Source organism: Pipistrellus hanaki (genome assembly GCF_964339955.1).
Source record: "Pipistrellus hanaki genome assembly, chromosome: 3".
NCBI lineage: Eukaryota > Metazoa > Chordata > Mammalia > Chiroptera > Vespertilionidae > Pipistrellus > Pipistrellus hanaki.
The window spans coordinates 12172274-12192727 of NC_140505.1; the positions used below are offsets into that span (position 1 = coordinate 12172274).

The 20454-nt window shown below is 36.9% G+C and overlaps 1 protein-coding gene across 2 annotated transcripts in view; it reads left to right on the plus strand.

Moving 5' to 3' along the window:
- The window catches only part of SGCZ (sarcoglycan zeta), a 589790-nt gene extending 575598 nt beyond the window's left edge, over positions 1 to 14192 (plus strand). For both annotated transcript variants that reach the window (XM_084877019.1, XM_084877020.1), the window contains 2 exons: positions 8626 to 8749; positions 13557 to 14192. In XM_084877019.1, the coding sequence (XP_084733145.1) occupies positions 8626 to 8749; positions 13557 to 13748 (316 nt within the window). In that variant the 3' untranslated portion in view covers positions 13749 to 14192. The remainder of the gene's footprint in view (positions 1 to 8625; positions 8750 to 13556) is intronic.
- Positions 14193 to 20454: the final 6262 nt, after the last annotated feature.

Below are 20454 nucleotides of genomic sequence, written 5' to 3' on the forward strand. Positions count from 1 at the left end.
CTGTCCTATCTAATAAAGAGGGAATATGCAAATTGTCCATCACATCATCACAAAGATGGCAGTGCCCACAGCCACAAGGTGGTGGTGCCCAGTCCCCTCTGCCCTGCTAGACTCCCCCAGTCCTTTCAGCCCTGCCAGGGGGTGGGGGGCGTCAGGTGCACAATGCGGCCAGACATGCCCTCAGCCCCCCAGCTGCTTAAGGTGGGCCTGAGGCGCAGGCAAGCCTCAGATAGTGGCTGTACGGCTGCCCAGGTCTACCCAAGGCTCAGGTATCCAGGGCTGGCCAAGGCTTTCACTGCTGGCAATGGCAGCAGCAGAGGTGTGATGGGCCATCACCTTCCCCTGATCACTAGTCACATCCCACCCCTGAGGGCTCCCAGACTGTGAGAGGAGGCAGGCTGGGCTGAGGGAACCCCACCAGTGCATGAATTTTCATGCACCAGGCCTCTAGTATACATATAATATATCATATTACACACCTTATACTAATACAATACTATGTGTTGTTTAAAAAAATAATTAATTTTGGATGAATAAATTACATTCTAAAATGCATTTGCTAAGCTATTTTTATAAAATATCAACATGAAGTACTGCCATTTGAGACAATATAGATGGATCTTGAGAATATCATGTTAAGCAAAATAAGTAAGTCAGGAAAAGCTAAGAACCATATGATTTTACTGATACCCTATATAACAAAAGCCTAATATGCTAAGTGTCTGGTCTACGGTTCAACAAATCAAAGCATGATATGTTAATGATATGCTAAAGCTGCTAAACCACTCACTATGTCGTGCACTGACCGCCAGGGGGCAGACACTCCAACCAGTAGTAAGCTTGCTGCTGGAGTGCAGCCAATTGGAACTGAGCAAGACAGGTAGGACATGTCCTGGAGCCCTCCCACGTCCCTCCCTGGCTGGCCAAGCTCCCACATCCCTCCTGGACCCCAATCATGCACTGGTGGGGTCCATTGGCCTGGCCTGTGCCCTCTCACAATACAGGACCCCTAGGGGGTGATGTTGGAGGGCAGGTTTCAGCCTGATTCTGCAGGCCAGGCCGAGGGACCCCACTGGGTGCACAAATTTGTGCACCAGGCCTCTAGTGTGGAATATAAAACTGGAACTCATAGATATAGATTAATTTATGGTGGTTTTTAGAGGGAAGGTGGAGGGTTTAGAAAAGGTTAAAGGGGGTCAAATATATGGTGAGGGAAGATGATTTGATTTTGGGTGGTGGGCAGACAATGTAATATACAGATCATGCATCATAGAAATGTACACTTGAAATCTATATGAACCTAGTAACCACTGTCAACTCAACTAATTAATTTGAAAAGGACAACATTGATATTTCAAAAATAAATCAAATATTATAATCATATTTAAAGCTAAATCCTGGGAGTCTTTGTCTTAAAAATGCTATGAAAATAGTAAGAAAAAAAATGTTTATTTCATAAATATCAGTTTTAGTCCTTCCCATTTTGATGAGTGGGGAAAACTGCTCAAGTGAAAATAGAAAAATAAAGTAGAAAAATGTTAACGCCAAAATAGACGTGCTTTTAAAAGTATAACATTCGCAGACCTTATAGTTCTATGATAAAATTTCCTAAAGAACTCAGCTTCTCCCTAGTAGAGTAACCCAGGTGGAAGAAAAAAAAAAAACTAATTAACAATAACAGAAGGTGCCTTCTTACTGTGATCAAGGTATCTATAATAATAAAAGCGTAATATGCAAATCGACCGAATGGCCAAACTGGAAAGCGTCCAGATGACCTTCCAAATGAAGTGGAGGCTGCAAGGGGCTAGGCAGCAGCCGAGGTGGCGAGGGTCTGCTCTAATGTGAATTTCACGCTTTGGGCCACTAGTTTGTTTATAAGATGACCACAATAATTATTTATGCTAGGCCAAAACCCCAAGACTTTAGAAGGATTGAAGAATATGTGTAAATAGTGTCTCTTAGTGTGTTATAGTCTTGATTTATGACTTTTTTTCCAGGAATTTAACATTTTTGTGTAATTATTAACGTTATCCCTCTCCACCTAACAAGATTGCCGGCTCCATTAGGACAGATCTGCACCTTCTTTGCTTTTTTATCTTTAGTTCTGTAGCACCCAGCACTGTATCTCACACATTATAGTGTCCGATAAGTATTTGTTCACTTGGATCACTAAAATTTAGCAAAACTGAATAATGAGGACTACTTAATGCATGCATATAAGGAATGTGTCAACATTTGTTGTCTTATTGCTAAGGCACATTTTTTTAAAAAATATATTTTATTGATTTTTCACAGAAAAGAAGGGAGAGAGAGAGCCAGAAACTTCAATGAGAGAGAAGCATCGACCAGCCGCCTCCTGCACACCCCCTACCGGGGATGTGCCCGCAACCAATGTACATGCCCTTGACCGGAATCAAACCCGGGACCCCTCAGTCCGCAGACTGACGCTCTACCACTGAGCCAAACCGGCTTTGGCTGCTAAGGCACATTTAACAAACACTGATTTCAGTTGCTTTTGAACTGTTTTAATACAAATATCAGAGTTTGATGATTCATTCAATAAAGAAATTTTAAAGTACTAAGTTCTAAAAGAAACATATTTTACTTCTAACATTTTAGGAATTGTATACTCATTTTATGTTTTGTGGTTAGGAAATGTATGATGCCCAAAGAGGAATAAGAACCAACTGGTATTTTAATTACCTTGCTGGTGTGTCTCAAAATCCACAAGGGGAAAAGTGGATGAAATGATATTAGTATATAGTGTGCCTGGTTTTTAATTATTCATCAGTGATTTAAAGATTGACTTAAGCTAGGCTTATCTGCTGCTGTGAAAGCAGATTGGCAACCCCCAAGATGAGTGATACTGATCTAAATTCCACAACTGAAACATAAATAAAGCAAAGTAGTGATGGGGTTATTCAATTATTTATGTGTGTACTGAAGATTAAAATTAGAGTGTCTGAGATCTTTACAAGTTTTGCTGACAATTTTCCATTCAGGGCAATAGAAGCACTCCTAGTTGACACCTAATTTTAAGTAACAAGGTGGGATGGTTGGGCAGGTAATTAAAATGGTAATTTGGAGAGTAAGTAGACATATTGCCTTTGATTTTGCTTTTGTCAAAAATAAAAGGCTTTAGAAAGGAATATCCCAAAACATTTGTTATAGAGTATATGTAATATTTTGGTATGGACATGTAGTAGATTTCTATAATTTATGTATTCAACAGATGTTTGATGTATGCTTAATATGTGCCAAATTCTGTGCTAAGTTTCCATGTTCATTTTAAACCTACACATGTTGGATTTTTTTTTATATCAGGTAAAGTTGTTTTTTAATAGAGCCTGCATTTTAAAAGGCTAAAGAAATAAAAACATGCTGAATGGTGAGTAAGGAGATAATGCCATATTTGTCTGGAATAACTCATGTATGAATGTTGTTCTTCCTTTTACATTTCTAAGCTAATTTATAAGAAAAATATTACAGTTCAGTGGGGTTTCTGCACTCTACGGTGAGAAGTGATGAAATCCATTATGTAATGCCCACTGCCCGAAGATTGTTTGAATCCAAGTTCCATTAACTGTTCCAAAAATAAGAAAAGAATCTTGACTTGGAATCAGTAAATGAGTTTAATATTTAATGATGTAATAGGCATCTTTTCATCATTTCTATTCTTGCATGAATATAATTTAAAACTGAAATATTGAGGTTTTATATTACTCTCTGGAAACAGATTGTTCTAATTTACATCATTTTTAAGTTCAAGGAAAAGCCACCGTTTATTAAGTAGATGAGTATTTTTCTCTGAGACTTTTTTGTCAATAAAGGGGTAAAATACTTTGCTGGTATTGTTATATTAATTAGAGAAGAAGAAAGAGTAGTATTTTTATCCTCTCCTCCCCATCCTTTCCTTCCTTTCTTCCCTCCATCTTTCTTGATTCGTTCCTTTTATTCACTCATTCATTCATTCTATTCTTTCATTTGCATTTATATATTTATCTAGAGTTAGTAACAAATGAGCATTATGAGAAGCTTGTTTTAGTTTGCAAACATGGGGAAACAAAGATAATTGAGCTTGAGATAATGTGAAAGAGGAAACCAGAATGGCATGTGCTAGTGAGCAGAAAACAAGAAAAATGGAGAAAACAAAAAGAATGGGATTTGCACTCTTTCTAGTCAACCAGGAGGCAGAGCAGCCTCCCCAGCAGATGCAGAGACACAGATCTTTGTGAAGACCCTGACTGGCAAGCCCATCACCCTTGGGGGTGAGCCCAGTGACACCACCGAGAATGTCAAAGCTAAGATCCAAGGCAAGGAGGGCATCCCGCCTGACCAGCAGCATCTGATTTTTGCAGACAAACAGCTAGAGGAGGGTCTCACTCTCTCAGACTGCACTATTCAGAAAGAGTCCACCTGCACTTGGTGCTTCCTCTGAGGGCTGGCATCATCGAACCCTCCCTCTGCCAGCTCTGGCAAAAGTACCAATGAGACAAGATGATCTGCCCCAAGTGTTACACCAGCCTGCACCCCGGTGCTGTCAACTGCACAAGAAGAAGCACGGCCACACCAACCTGCACCCCCAAAAAGAAGGTTAAATAAGGCCCCTCCACCAATTTCTTGGGTCCCCACGGCAGCCTTCTACCTGAACCCAATGACACCGGGGCCTCAAAAAGTTTCTCTTTTGTTGACTGGGGGATGGGGGGCGGAGAGAAAAAAAGAATGTGATTTGCATCTGAAGAAAGCTCATTATAGTCTGAAATAATAAGACAGTAAAATTTCTTATATATTCAAGTCACAGCTGGCATTAATTTTTTAATTTTTTTAATACATTTAATTTATATTTTTTACAGAGAGGAAGGTAGAGGGACAGAGAACTAGAAAAGTATGTGTAAAAATTACCAGATTTTAAAATGAGAGAGAAACATCAACCAGCTGCCTCCTGCACACCCTCTACTGGGGTTGTGTCTGCAACCAAAGTACATGTCCTTGACCAGAATCGAACCTGGGACCTTTCGATAGATCAGCAGGCTGAAGCTCTATCCACTGAGCCAAACCGATTTTGGCATTTTTTTTTAATTCTTTTCTTAAAACAATTTTTTGTTCAATTCTTCATTCATGCCATCATTGAAACCTCAAATAATTCATGAGTGCCTACTATTTCTCTGGCACTTTGTAAATATTTAGCAAAAACAAAATACATGATGCTTAAGTCCTACTTAAGTTTCTATTTAGTAATTGCATCCTGGGATTTACTTTAAAAGAATTCTGAATTCTTTTCTCAGAATGTGGAGACTTCTCCTAAGAGCTAGGTATTTCATTTTCAATCTGAGAACTGTACAACCTTCAAAGCAAAATCTTGTTGCATCTTTGCCATGTAAAAACCATGAAAACCAGAATCACTTGGAAAAACAGGCAGACTAGAGTTCAACAGTAATGCTTCTCTGCTATATAACCTTTGGGTACGGACTCTGAAAAATAGTCAGAAATTCATTGCTGTGAATTTAATACTTTCACAATGAACACTTTTATATTTTATAGTTTTTTGTGGAAAATGCATTAAGTGGAAAATTAGGTTATGAATTTTCTTATAAGTTTCTGTTGAATTTTATAGTCTGTGATTTCTTTATTACTTTTTATATTTTGAATAGATGAAACAGGAAATCATTCCTGCAGTGTGTTAAGGATCCAATGTTATTTTCTTCAGTTTTGTTAGTCAGTTTATTAAGCATCACTTATTAACATTTATTAAATAACCTAGTATTTCCCAACACAAAATGATTGCACATTTATCAGATATTTCTCATACTTTCTATTTTAGTTCGAATTGTGTTCTAGTGATCCAATTTCTATTTCTAGTTCCAATATCATTTTAATTAAAATAATTTTAAATTAAGTTCTAATTTTTAAAAAAATCTTCCACTTTATTTTATTTTTAAAATCTGGTAATTGTTACACATACTTTTCTCCCCCGATTATTAGCATCATACTAATGGAACTAAGACAGTCAGAGAAAGATAAATATCATATGATTGGAACTATTTTCTCTCTTCCTCATTCAGCGTGGCTAGAGAGCAGGTCCAATTCCTGATTCGAGGCAGCTGGGGATTGAGAAATAAAAGAAAGAGACCAGACACAGACACAGAGATAGAAAGAAAAGCTGAGACTGGGTGGACCGCTGCCCTCTCTGATGGAGAGACAGTAACCCAGAGCCAATGCAGGGTGTTTATTTTATACACCCAAATACCAGGAAGTTTCCCCAAAAGGTCAAGACAAAAGGAGATTATTTGCATTTTATGTAGGCCCTGAGCATTCCTTGTGCTAGGCTGGATTTAGATATCAACCCACCACCCCACACGGTGGGCTGAAATGAAGGTCAAGCTGACAACACCCTCGCCTTTTTGGCAAGGCGTGTTCCCAGGGTGTGGCTTTGCTGAGGCCACTGTGTTCAGCTGACAATAATTAAAGAATGCCCATGTGCCTTACCAGGGGGCTCTCTACATATGATCTCAGGCATTTGTGGACTATAATGATCTCATTCATTTGTTAAATATAATGAACAACATAAACTGATGAACAAAAATAGAGCCAGAGGGGAAAAGTATTCTAGAATATAATAGAAGTAATCCTTTTATTTGCAGATTTTTAATATTTCCTACAACTTTTGTGATATCATACTATGATAGTACAGTTTTGGTAATATTGTACTTAAAATCCTTTTACTCATGAAATATTAATGTTATTGCATGTAATATTATATGTAAGATCATTTTTCCTTGAATAATTGGTGCTTATTAGATGTAACATAATATTTAAAATCATTCTTCTGGAGATATTAAAAAAAGAATAACATTTTATATTATAAATCATTAACAAATGGAAATAGCAGAGGTCACAGATACACTGTATAAGGTGATGTAAATTTGGAGGTGTATCTGGGAAAATTAATTAAAAATACACATTTTAACATTCAGATTTTGAAATTAAATAATGTGCCAAAGTATAAGAATTATTAATAGAAAATGACAAGTGATTTTTTTTTCCTTTTCAAGTTTACAACTATTCTGTAAAATGTGTGATTTTGTTAAAAAAAAAAAAAAAAAAAGACAACATACAGAAATTTCTTTAAATTACCTTATCCAGAACCTGATATCACTCCTCACTCCTGCCAGGGATTTTTATTTATTTTTTTAACCACAGGCTTTAACTATATTTTTAATTGCTTTTTAGAAAGAGAGGAAGGGAGAGGGATAGAGAGAGAGACACATCCATGAGAAACATCATCGTTGGCTGCCTCCTGCACACTCCCCACTGGGGATCCAGCCCACAACCAGGGCCTGTGCCCTGACCAGAATCAGACTTTGACCTCTTGGGTCCTGCGTGGACTCTCAACCACCAAGTCACACTGGCCGGGCTCTGCCAGGGATTTTATGAAGATGTTCAAGAGGGATGAAAGTTTCAAAGTTGTTTTTTTTAGTGGAAAAAAAGAAGGAAAGTCACTTGAACATGCCCTGATCACTTTTCTAAGTGCTGGCAGGAGTCCCTCAATATCACTTTCAACTTCACGACTTAGGAAGAGAGAGCTGATCAAACTGTTTAATGTGGCTCTCTCTACCAACAGCTCTGGATCTATGGCCTCACTCTAAACCAGCTGCTCAGAGTGATGGTGCATGTGACCCTGAGGGGACTCTAGTCCTGAATTCTTGTGGTCCAGAGCCCACAGGCCACTGCAGCCCAGAGCAGAGCACTTATCCAAAGCCCAGTTCAGGGGGACAGCGTCTTCTCATACTGGTGCTTTTTACAACTGTATCCTATTTTCTGTATTCTGCCTTCCTTGGCTCTTTTCTCTAGTTTTATATTTGAAGATAATTTTGAAACTGCCTCCCAGCTACCTTTGTTCTGCAGACACAATGATCTTAAACACTTCTTCTCTCAAAGTGTATGTAGTCAGTCTTGAATGACTACAATCTCAAAATGCATATAGTCAATCTTGTACTTGTATATCATCCCTTACTTAATTTTCCTTCCTTTAGACTAATGTATTTTATTCTGTGGACATTTTCCTTGACCAGTACAAGGCAGTTGATGGAGGGAATGTCTTATTTCTTCATTTTGATTAATTTCTTTGAAGTGTAAAGAGTATTTTGAAAATGTTCAAGTTTACAAATGTTTACTATGTGTGTTTGGCAGTTTACAATATTCATGATTTTCATGAAAGCTCTCTCATCTCCACAAAACAGGGACTCTTTATTGAGGGATATTTATATGCTCAGTTTTTAGAAATGTTTTTATTAAAACTCCATCATTAATATTGAAAAATGTATAAAAGATTTAAACAAGTAAACGTATGACCTACTTTTTTGTGAAGGGCAACAGCAGAAGAGACTAAGCAAATCAGTTTACAAGTGAGAGTAAATCATTGAAGCCAACAATTTCATAAAAAGCCAAAAAATAAATAAGGCCATCAAAAATCATTATAAATGTCACTTGTTTTTTTAATGGCACATATTTTTATTTATTCCTACCCCCTTCTCTGTTTTTAGTTGACTAATGTTATCTTTTAGTCCATCATAATAATTTTTTTTTTAATTTTTACTCTGAAGGATTCTTTTGTTTTTCCCTTAGGCTTGAGTCACCAACCAGATCCTTGATAATGGAGGCTCCTCGAGGGGTCCAGGTGCGAGCTGCTGCAGGAGACTTCAAAGCCGCCTGCAGAAAGGAGCTGCACTTGCAGTCTACAGAGGGCGAGGTGAGTTCCCAGGGTAGCAGGTAGCTCTTTACTGGTGAGAGTCCTTCTGCTTAAAGTATATGCATATGGTTCCCGCTGAGACATAGAGAGCTGCTTCATAAGATAGCGATAATGATGACCATATTAATACTTCTTGAATATGAAATTTGGTAAATCTTATTTTCTTAAGTCAAGGCTCTATTTATTTTATATTGAAAGATATTCATTCATATGCCAAGAAAGAATGGGGCATCTGAATTCTTATAGTTTCAAAATTGTCAGATACACATCATAAATGTCAAGATACTATCAAGAATAGATTAATATTTTTTTAAATTATATTTTGGTCTTAAAAACATCTTCGTAAAAAGAATCTTGAATGTTTGTTTCTGTGGAAATAATGCCTAGCCTGGCTGGCATGTCTCTGTGGTTGAGCATGGACCTATGAACCAGGAAGTCGTCAATTCCTGGTCAGGGCAGATGCCCAGGTTGCTGGATGACCCCTGATTGAGGGTGAGCAGGAAGCTGTCGATCAATGATTCCCTCTCATCATTGATGTGTCTATCTCTCTCTTGTCCTCTCTTACATCAATGTAAAAATATATATTTAAAAAAATAGTACCTACTTTTTTTTTTTAAAGGAAAACAAAATGAAAGTTTAATTTACTCTTTAACCATACTGTTATTTCCTGGGTAAGGAGATACTCTTTAATAGTTTTTTCTGTCCACTTTATTTACCCCAAGAATCTCCTTTAAGTCTATTGTCTTTTCTTTAAAGACCATCTGCTTTTTTTCACTGTCTGCTCTAAAGAACCTTTTATCTTCTGTCTTCCACTCTTGCACTCTAATGCAATAGTCACCATTTATTCCCTTTCCCTTACTTGCTCTAAACATTGTGATTGCTGTGTCTGTAGAGTCACATTTTGTCAATTCTGCAAGTTAATCAGCCGAATGTTTTCACATATTACCTCTCCTCATTTTCTCTGTGGACTTTTTCTGGAACTCTGAAGAAATGCTAAGACTTTTCATTGTTTTTGCTCTAAGATCCCTTAGTCTCTCCCTCCTACTTTCTATTTCTTTGTCTCCCTGTGCCTCACTCTGTTTATTTATTCAGGTCTACATGCCCAGGTTCCTCTGTAGTATCTTACCGCATACTTAATCCCTACATTGAGCTTTTAATTTTAGTAATTATGTCATTCATGTCTAGGATTCTCATCTGTTGTTCTTTCAAATCTGCATGGGCATTTTTGTAGTTTCTCTTTTGTTTGCCTGTTTGTTTTTAATTCTACCGTAATTCTTCCAAAGCCTTATATATAAAACATATTCTATTCTGTGCATTTCTCCTGTGCCTCCCGAAGCCCTGGAAGGGCTAAAGCTGTTGTATTGCTGTTTATGCCAATCAATTCCCTTAGTATTTTCTTCCATTGTGTGCTTATTTACTTTGTATTATGAGTTTAGAAAGTTTAAATTGAGAAGAAAAAGAATGGAAGGCTAATTTAAGAGCTGTTCTGGAGCATTTTATACCTCTTCATATGTAAAGATGAGAGCATAAATGAATAGGGAGGCAATCTTTTTTTTTACTTTTATGCCATTATCTCAGTTGTTGATTCAAGATACATTTTAATTATATATTTTGCTTCATTTTTATAAACAAAGTCATTGTCAGAACCACATTAGCATCTTGTTACTACTTATGTGATCTAGAAATATTCTTTATGATATTTTAAAAACATATCCACATTACCTTTTAGGGCTCTTCCACTACTATTACATACTACAATACTTTGTCATCCACAGCAAGACAGAAATCTTTCTAAATATCTCACATTCTTTTTAAAGAGTTGCTTTTATCATGTTAATAGTTCATTCAAATTATTCATAAGAAATATTGGTGGTTATTAATCTTTGTTCTTTCCTTACTTAAGCACCACTTTACTGATGGTTTTTTATTCAAAATATCAGCAGATTCCTCAAATCAATTACAGGTTGGCATTTGTAAAATGCTCTAAATAAATCATATCCAGACATATTCAGCTGTGATCATTTTTATACTAATAAAACAAAGATGTAGAAAGGCATAGCATTTTCTATTAGAATAAATACCATATAATTTTCCTACAAAGAAATGTGAAATGATATAAAAATCTTTCTCTTTGCTTCACTGACAGTGCCACAGAAAGGCAGACTGATCATTTATTAAACAATATAAAATGATGTCAAATCTATCTTTAGATAGTTTTTGAACTAATTAAAATCAGAATAGGCATAGCATTGAGGTTTCCAAAACAATGGACAAAATGTGTAAAAATGAAATTATACACAAAATCAGCACTGTAAAAGATGCAGTTATTTCTCACAGTGTTACAAGGAATTTCAGATTTAGCTCTGAGGACACTGTGAGTCACAGCTGTAAGGACACTGGGCATGTTATAATAGTATATGCAAAGCAATGGGGTATTTACATGTTACCAGATCACAGAGGAAGAAGAAAACAATTTTTATTTTGGAAACTGATTAAGGTTTTTCCTCCAGCGATAGGTCTTATTTCAACAGGTAAGAGTGGGACAAATGAATTCTTAGTGGCGAGAACACAATGAATGGGCCATTAGTTAAAACCTCAAGGGTGTAATTTTGAGTACCAGAAGGAGTTTCCAAACAAATGGATTCCATGGTTTATAGGACAATATAGAATAGAAATATCAATTTAAGAAGTTGGAAAGCGAACAGCAGACAGAAAGAGATACAAACAAGCCCATGACCAAGCCCATCCATGCTGCAGGAGCCTGCAGAAGCTGAGAAATGTTGGGTTGAAAAAATCAATATATATTGTCCCTTTTAACTCTTGACTTATTTTCTATCTAAGCCAATAAAATATAATTTTTTTTTCTTTTTAAAGGCCCTATTCGTTTTAATTTATCTATGAATAAGATATACCTCCCTTATGGGGGTGAAGATAGAGTTTGGATCTCAGAAGTTTATGGAATTAAATATTGTCATAGAGCTAAATATTGTGTAGAGCAGCCCCTAAATGGATAGGAGAGCTGGCTGGGAGTGCTATAAAGCTGAAGTGGGCCACACACCATAAGGTTCAAGGCTAAGGCCACTGATGAGGTCTCTACGTCTGTGCTTGCTTCGAAGGCTGCCACCTGCATACCCTTCCTATGTAAAAGCAGCTACTCTCTGCATTCATTCCCTCAGGCTGCACCAGTAAAAAGACAGTTAGCTCCCAGCTATGAAAGCCAATGTAGCAGCACAGGGTCAAAGGGCAATGCAAATCGCCAGGGCTAACCAGTGACAAGTATGTCTATGCTTATTCATAAGTGGACCATTCACAATATCTATAGTCATTTGATTGATCCCACATGACCTCCTTATCCACATGTTCTTTAGCTTCCCATGTTCCACTGTCTGTCATCTATGTCTCAAGTTTTCTTGGGCAAAACACCGGTCCTACCAGATCTTCTGAGATCTCAACTCCAAATATACAGACCCAAACCCCACCGTCCCAGAACTTGCCCCTATAATAACTTAAGAATGTCTGCAGGTGTGCTAGCTCCTAAAGTAAATGTGAGGGAAGAGGGATGAGCTCTGCAATCCCGGTTCTTCTCTCAGACTCAACCAGGAAGAGCAGTTTTGCCTCCTCCCCTGTGGAGAAACGCAGGAAAGAGCCCAGCTTGTGTAACAATGTGTTGCCATCATTCATGGCCCTCAAGGAGGAAACAAAAGCCAGAAGAAATGAAGCCCAGCATCTGTACCCAAAAATGTATTGGCATTTTATTTTGCTGGTTTATATTTCTAACGTTTACATCAGTAGAAACAAATCTGGAAATAATTAAAAGAGAAGGCCTTTTTTCCCCCTCTCTACTTTCTTCTCACTTAACCTGGGAGTAAAGATGCTTTTTTTAAAATTTGAATAATGTTGTTAAATACAGTCATTCATTTGTTTCATAATCCATTTAGTCAACAACTATATTATGTGGACATTGTAGGTACAGGATCAAACACGATGGAATTATAAAAATATTCAGATGTGGTCCTTCCTTCAAGGACAAAATTTTGTAGGGAATGTAAGATATAAATATGACTACAAAATAATATAATAAACTAGAGGCCTGGTGCTCAAAATTCATGCATGGGGGTTGTAGGAGTCCCCCAGCCTGGCCTGTGTTCTCTAAAATTCTGGGACTTCTCGGGGGGTGTCAGGCCTAAATCAGCAGTTGGACATCCTTCTCACAATCCAGGATGCTACATGGACCAGTGATCATATTTTTCATACAGTGAAAGGCATCTTGCTGTTGTATGGGCAGCTACATTTTTTGCCCTGATTATAAAAAGTAGTGCATAACATGGTCCCTCTGAGGCAGTAGTACCATTTTCCCCATCTTATGGGTGGGAAAACTGAAGCAGAGAGAAGTTAAATAATTGGCTTTGTCACACAGTTATAAGTGTCCGAATCAGGGCTAACCACAGAATGTGCAAGCCAGAGTCCATGCATGTCATCGCTGCATCATCCTGTCTTTTCAGTGTTAGAGTAGCCTTGCCAGGTTTTAATTTTTTAATCTAAGAGACACTTCCCAAAATATAGGGTAGGGTTTCTAGACCTGGCTGGCAATCAGGGCTGATCTGTGGGGCAACCAACAGGCAGAGTGATCTGGGGCCCCACCAGCTGGCCATGCCCCCTGATCTCCATAGCCAGTTGCCTCCCTCTCAAGGGCAGCTGGACCAGTAAGTGTTGCTTGTTGTGAGGTCTTTCTCACCAGGCCGTGTTGCAAAGCTCTGAGCACTGGAGAATGCGACCCTGAATTAAAATGTAATTTCCTCCCCCGTAGATATTTTTGAACGCGGACACCATTCGGCTGGGAAACCTGCCCACCGGTTCCTTCTCCTCATCTCCCAGCTCTTCCAGCGCCCGGCAGACCGTGTACGAACTGTGCGTCTGCCCCAACGGCAAACTGTACCTGTCCCCGGCCGGCCTGGGCTCCACCTGCCAGTTCAGCAGCAGCGTCTGCCTGTGGAGCTGAAGGGACCGATGCCTCCTCCTCACACCAGAATAGCCTTTTGTTCCCGTCTGTCTGCTTCACGGTTCTGCTCGGTTTCCCTTGTGATCGGTCCAGAGCTGCTGCGAGTGGTCCACAGGCCAGCTGCCACCTGCTCCTGTGAGGGACTGCACCGCTCAGCACGGAGGGTGAGTGGCAGGACAGCTGAAACTCATCCCCAGCAGGAAACCTGGATCACACACCTTCGGCTCAAAGGGAGAATAACATAGGTGCCTTTGCTACATGAAGTGAAGCACACGGTTTTAGATTTTTTTTTTTGCAGGACCTGGATACGCACGGCACATAGGACCGCTACACGGATGCAATGCCCAGTGTCCGATGGCAAGAGGGAACGGTTAACCCTGTGAGAAAACTAACGCTGCGGTCTGAAAGCACAATTTTCCATTCATCTTTTTAGATGTACATGCTCCCCTCTACCACCTTCCCCCCTCCCCTCAAGAATTTTAAAATGTTAAAGCATTATGTATTGGTTGCTTTACTAAAAATTAAAAATTCGATACATAGTTTTTTTTAACAAAACAAAACAAGACAGAATCCCACCCTGAGTTTTGTTTCTTTCAATTCAATGTGTTGGTACTCTTTGTCTACTATGTCAAGGATTTTGTACATGAGCTAATTTTGAAAGCACTCAGCAATATATTTTACAGAATGAACCATAGGCCACCATGCTGCCATTTGTCAGGTCTCAATGTCCTTATGTAGTATTTACTTGGCTATTGCATGTGACATATTTACTTTTAGCAAAACATCTAATTTATTGCGATATAAGGTAGGATTAAGAGGGCTAAACAAGTGCTGTGGGTCCACAGACTATTTGTTACATGGAGGTTCTAATGGTACAATTTTTGTTTGCACCATTCACTTTATACTTGATTTCTGACTGATAAATTCAAACATCCTCTAAATAAATGAGACTAATGTGCTGCATAGTGCTGAGAATGGATTCACTTTCCATTGGAATATCATCTTCAGAGGTAGATCTATGTATTTTTTTCCCCCACTGGAGATCAATATTTAAGGACAGTAGAAACTAAATTTAAAATTCCTGCTCAAAGAGTAAAAGAAATACAAATGTTAACAAATGTTGAAAATGTGTTTGCATCACTAGATCCATATTTTAAGGAATTTGTTCTTTCGCCCTTAACGTTGACTTTTGTCAGACACTTACGCTGCCCTCCTACCAGAAATCATAGTTTCTTCCATTCTTCACTGCTTATTTTTTGTAAATTTGCCTCTAAAAAACAACACCAGAACACTGTAGGTTCATTTATCACAACACCCCTTAATTCAAATTTTTTGAACCTTACAGAATCCAAGAATGTCAAATTGTATTAAACGTTTTGTATTATGGGGACAATGACTTGATTACTATAAGGTAAGTCCTTAATTTTCATATATCAACCAACCTTCCCAGGCTGTCCCATGAACATGGATCCAGTGCATGGGAGCTTCATTCTGAGGGACCCTGACTGTAGACACTGGAGTTCAGGCCTCCACAGCACAGAGACAAGTGGGACAGTGAGACTTGTTGAGGTTATTGTGGTAGAAGAAGCAGGAAAACAGGTAATGTAAGCAACAGAGTGAATGATTTAGCCAGAATCATTTTCTTTGCATGATCCATCATATCAAATAACTGAGAGAGCTCCATTTCATTCAATACGTTCTATACCCAGCAGAAGCAGAAAGCTAGTGCAGTCTTATTACTTTTAAAAGAGAATTTAACTTGTGTTTGGGATTTCTTAAGTAAAGCTTTAAGTCAACATTGGAGGAAGGATTAAGATATGCTATTACTGCTATTGCTTAAAAGTCATATCAGAACATAAGACTTCAATTTATATAAGTTAAAATATTAGAATCTAACATGAGACATTCTCGTATGTTTTTTGCAATAAACTAATACAAAGTACAACACAAGAAATGTTGAGAAATTATGAATGCTAATTACTGTTACAGACTTTTTCAGAAAACACTACTTAATTCATTTGAATCATATTGAAGTTGAAAACACTTCTTAAATTAAACAACTAGAAGAGTTCTTAATCAGAAGGTAACAGGTTTTCTTTTATTAGTAATTAGCTGTGTTTCAAATCTCAGCTCTGTCTTCTACTGAATTTTACCGATCATGAGCTGATGTAGGCATCTGGGGAAATCTCCAAGCTTCTGTTTACTCAACTTTGCAACAAAAGTATTGAATCACATGGTCTCTTGAGATTCCTTCCACCTCAAACATGTTCTGATTTTAAGAGCAAATAGTACAGGAGGTGGGAGGGGCCACAGAAATGTTAGATTATGTCCTAAGAGGAGAACAGATGAAAAGAGTGAGGAGACAAAACCCTGTAAAAACCAATCTAGTGAGGGGCTATCCATGCTTGAATTCAAATATGTTCTGAAATGTTATAGAAATAATTAAAAAGAAATATATAAGCTAAGAGATTGATATTTACATCATATGTCTAGATGATGTAAACATGTCTGTTCAATGTAGTAGGAAAAAATGTTGATACCGATGGCCTTCCTCTCCACTACCAAATAATCGGTGACTGGCTGCTTTCCTTAGTTTCTATGTATAGACTCAGGTGCAGAGTTTGAGCTTCTGTTGAAGACACGGAAGACTGCTCTTAAAAGTCCTTCACTTTCTTACAAAGTGAAAATTTCTTACAAAGATTTGATTCCTTCCTAATATAAAGCACTCCCTCCTTTGCAGACCACCCAGGCAGATTCATTGTCTTTGTTTCCAGTACCATTTTTACATCACAACATATGGAAATAGAGTCAAGTTTATTTTGTCGCAAATTTAATCTTTTCTCCATCAAACTCAGAAAAACAGTGATTAAATATAGTATATGAACCCTAAATTTTACATTCAGCTTAGCTATGGACAGCAGGAAGGGAGAGGGAAAAAGACAGGCAGGTAAAATAGGAAGGAGAATGGAAGGAAAGGGACTAGTCTTGGCATTTACATCCTAAACTCAAGTAATTTAAAGGAAAAGAAGCAAACGACAAACACTGTTTTCGCCCCAGAATATTTCAGTAAGATACTTCCAAAAAAAAGTACACTTTCAAATTTCATGTTTCTTTTGCTCTATATCACTAAGATGTCTATCCTCTACTGCTTTATCCTGTTTTTGTTTGTTTGTTTGTTTTAGGTTATGAATCATAAGCTTTATAATCTGGTACAAAAGCATTTATCAAAGAATTTTTAAAAAAAATGCTCCAAAATTTACATTAACCTGAAAATCTTAGAGTTGGTATCCCAAATCTTTGAAAATATAGCCACAAGTTCTAATTCTAGTTCTGCTCCCCTACTCATGTGACCTGAAGAAATATAATTAATTATCTTGGCCAGAGCTTACTCGTCTGTGAAAGGGGTATATCAAACTAGGAGGACTTTTTGTTGTTGTTATTTTCAACTCTAAATTTCATTGGTTCACTTGAGACTACAGTAATCTTCAGTTCAGTAGCACAGTCTAAACTGGCATCATTCATCTCCTCTGTACCTTACTTAACATGTTGCTTATAAATGTTGAAATGCAAATCTTCCAGCATGCTACTCACTATTCCTTTGTTTTCTATGCTCCCTTTTTTGCTCTTACCATTGGAACAGTAATGTCTCTTTTAAAAAATAATGCTTTTTTGACAGGTTTCAGTAATTTGGTTGACCTTCAAAAGGAAAAGAATGTATTTGGATCTTATGAAAATGACTATTTAGGGAAATAATGGAAACATTTACCAAATGTTAATACCCTGTCGGTCATTCTATTATTATTTATTAAATCAAACCAGAAACCATTGTGTGTTTCTAAAGGTAATTTGATCACAAAGGTCAATTGCTAAATTTTTTATAATATGCCATTCAAAATTCCTATGTAATTCTAACATCTGAATTACTCAATTGGATAGTGCCTCATTTTGTAAAATTGGCATTTGATACAATAAAACTTTAATGAATTATGCCATAGCAAAAATGATATCTTCGAATGAGGCAGCAATAGGTAGAGGGCTGGTGAGTGTTTAATGCATTTACGTGGCTAAATTTTATAGCAGGTCATGTCAACATCATAATACTAAACTGTTGTAGTTAATGCTACTTAATGGCCAAATTCTATATAGCCAGCAAAGCAAACGCACAGTTCAGTTGTATGTTAGTGAGGTCTTGTCACCTTCTTTCAGTAGCTTTGGTCTAGTTAAAACTGCTCATGTGAGCCTTTTTAGAGATACTTATTTTCTCTCTATCCTCTTATACATTATAGTAATGAATATTGCAAAATATCATAAGTAAAATAACATTGTCCTTTTATTCTTTTAAAACAATCATAAACGAATAAATGTCCTCCCTGAACATTGTTATTCATATTGTTTAATATTGCAGTTCATTAGTTGTTTCAATCTCAAAGACCAAAGATTGAGATTTCTATTATATTAAACTCTAAAACACTGCTGCTTCTACTAATTTATTCAAATTAATAGCAGGGCTTATAATTAGAATGTGAGGTACTAAACATTCTCCTTGCCAGATTCGGAGCTGTTGATGATTAATTAATGCTTTTGTTTTAGAAGGAAGTCTTTCTTAGTGTAGTCCACTTATCTTTTATACATGCATAATAAAATCCTTGTTATCCACAAAACCAGTATGTAAAGACTATATCCCCACATGGGCCCAAGATGGATTCACTGAGCTGAGTTTACACTTTCCTAGCTTGCTAAAAATTCCTTGGAGAATATAATTAATTTGAAATACTTTCAGAACCACAGGGCTATTTTTTATGTTGATGGAAGAGATTCCAATCTTTGAGAAAGTCAATGAAAAACACTAAAGGAAATGAGGTATAATGAACCGTGATTCTTTTTGTTTTTGTGTTCTTAATATCTCATTTGTTTGAATATTTATAAATGAGAGCCAAACAGGGTTAACAATGTGCAAGGACATTCGCTAACAATGGAGATGTGTAATTTTGTGTTTCGGTGTCTCGTTTTATACGATTCTTTAAACCAGGTCCACTATTCATTTATTTTGTTTTGTAATTTTCATGTAAATGTTTTCTTGTGTACATATGACAAATGGAACTATTTTCTTACACACACTATGCAATATGTTTGTAAAATTGCAATATTACCAAAATTACAAAAGCTGTGCTTTTGTACTCGATCTTGCTTTATGTAAAAAATCTATCTTTTTCTATTTAAATGGACTATCAGTTCCATAAACTGTAGATAACATATCTATTCAAAAATCAGTCTATTGTATCTTTTGTTTAGTTCTGGGCAGAGTGGGCTCTATTTCTTTTGGGAGAAAATGCACAAAGTCTGGCAGTTGGAAACTTCTTTTCCTCAGAAAATGAGACCTTAGATGCATGCAATGAGCTCATATCATTTAAGATCTCTCCTGTAATTCTTGTATTTTTGTCCTAATTTTGGTGCTACTGTGTAACCATGATTAAATGTGATAGTCAACAAAGAGGATCAATACTCATATGCTATCATTTCATTTATTTTGTTGAGAAAAGTTCGTAAAGAAGGGAAATGAGTATTTGTAGGGAACAGAGACCTTTTCAATGATGTGTTTTAAAATATCAATTTGATTAAGATACATACTTTAGCAATTTTAATTTAATTTATAAATTTATACTTGATAAAGATGCTTCTCATGAAAAACTGAACATATGTTCTTCTTAAACGTAGTATGATCAATGAAACTAAAGAATTGAAATCGATTTAAAAGTAACAGTGACTACATTTAACCAGACGATTAGCTAATAGTTTAACTGTGACTTTTGGGGATAATACTAGGTAGATGCCATTTGCTCATTCACACCTCTCCACACAGATGTATATCATCACACATAAATACACATTCACATATTGTACAACAGTGAATATAAACACATACTAATCGTAAATTTACTTGAATAATGTTATATTTCTTCATTTCTTTGTTACATTCAAAATATCAAGAACCAGAACACCTTTACCTTTTGGAGAGAGAATTCCCAGTCCAATATGTTCCATGCTTTGAGAGTGACATTATTTCTCAGAGGTTCCAAAAGAGCAAAAGTATCCATTGGAAGATGTTGTGTGTGTTTTTATGTCATGATCATTGTTTTCTTTCTCTACAGCCCAAATATCTATATACATACTGTAGCCCAGATATTAGGGGGTGGTGGGAACAAAATCACAATCATTTACACTCCTCACAAAAATCTTTCAAATTTAATTCTAAGAGGAAAATAAATGAGAGCATTATTTTGGGAAATCATATACAGGGTGTCCCCCCAAAAAAATGTATATACACTTCAACAGCTGATAGCTCAATTTTGAAAATTAAATATATTTTAAGAAAGACTGCCTTTATGATGAATCAAAGTGTGTGTACACATTTTGGGGGACACCCTATATATTCTCCAGCAAAGTCTGGGATGGTTCTAATAAGCAACCAGACACATGCATGCTTATTTCCAGCAGATTCTCAGACCATTTACCATCCATATAATGCCTTCTTTTAGTAAACTTTTTTATCTTGTGAAGTGGGGTATTGGAGAGTGAAGGTTGGGGTGGATATGTCAGATAATTCCAATGTAACTTTATCTTTGTGTTTTCAGAACTTTGGCTTATCGCTGATAGAACAGAAAATAGCATTTCTGGGAACTCTAAATGTTGCTGTAGCTTCTTCTAA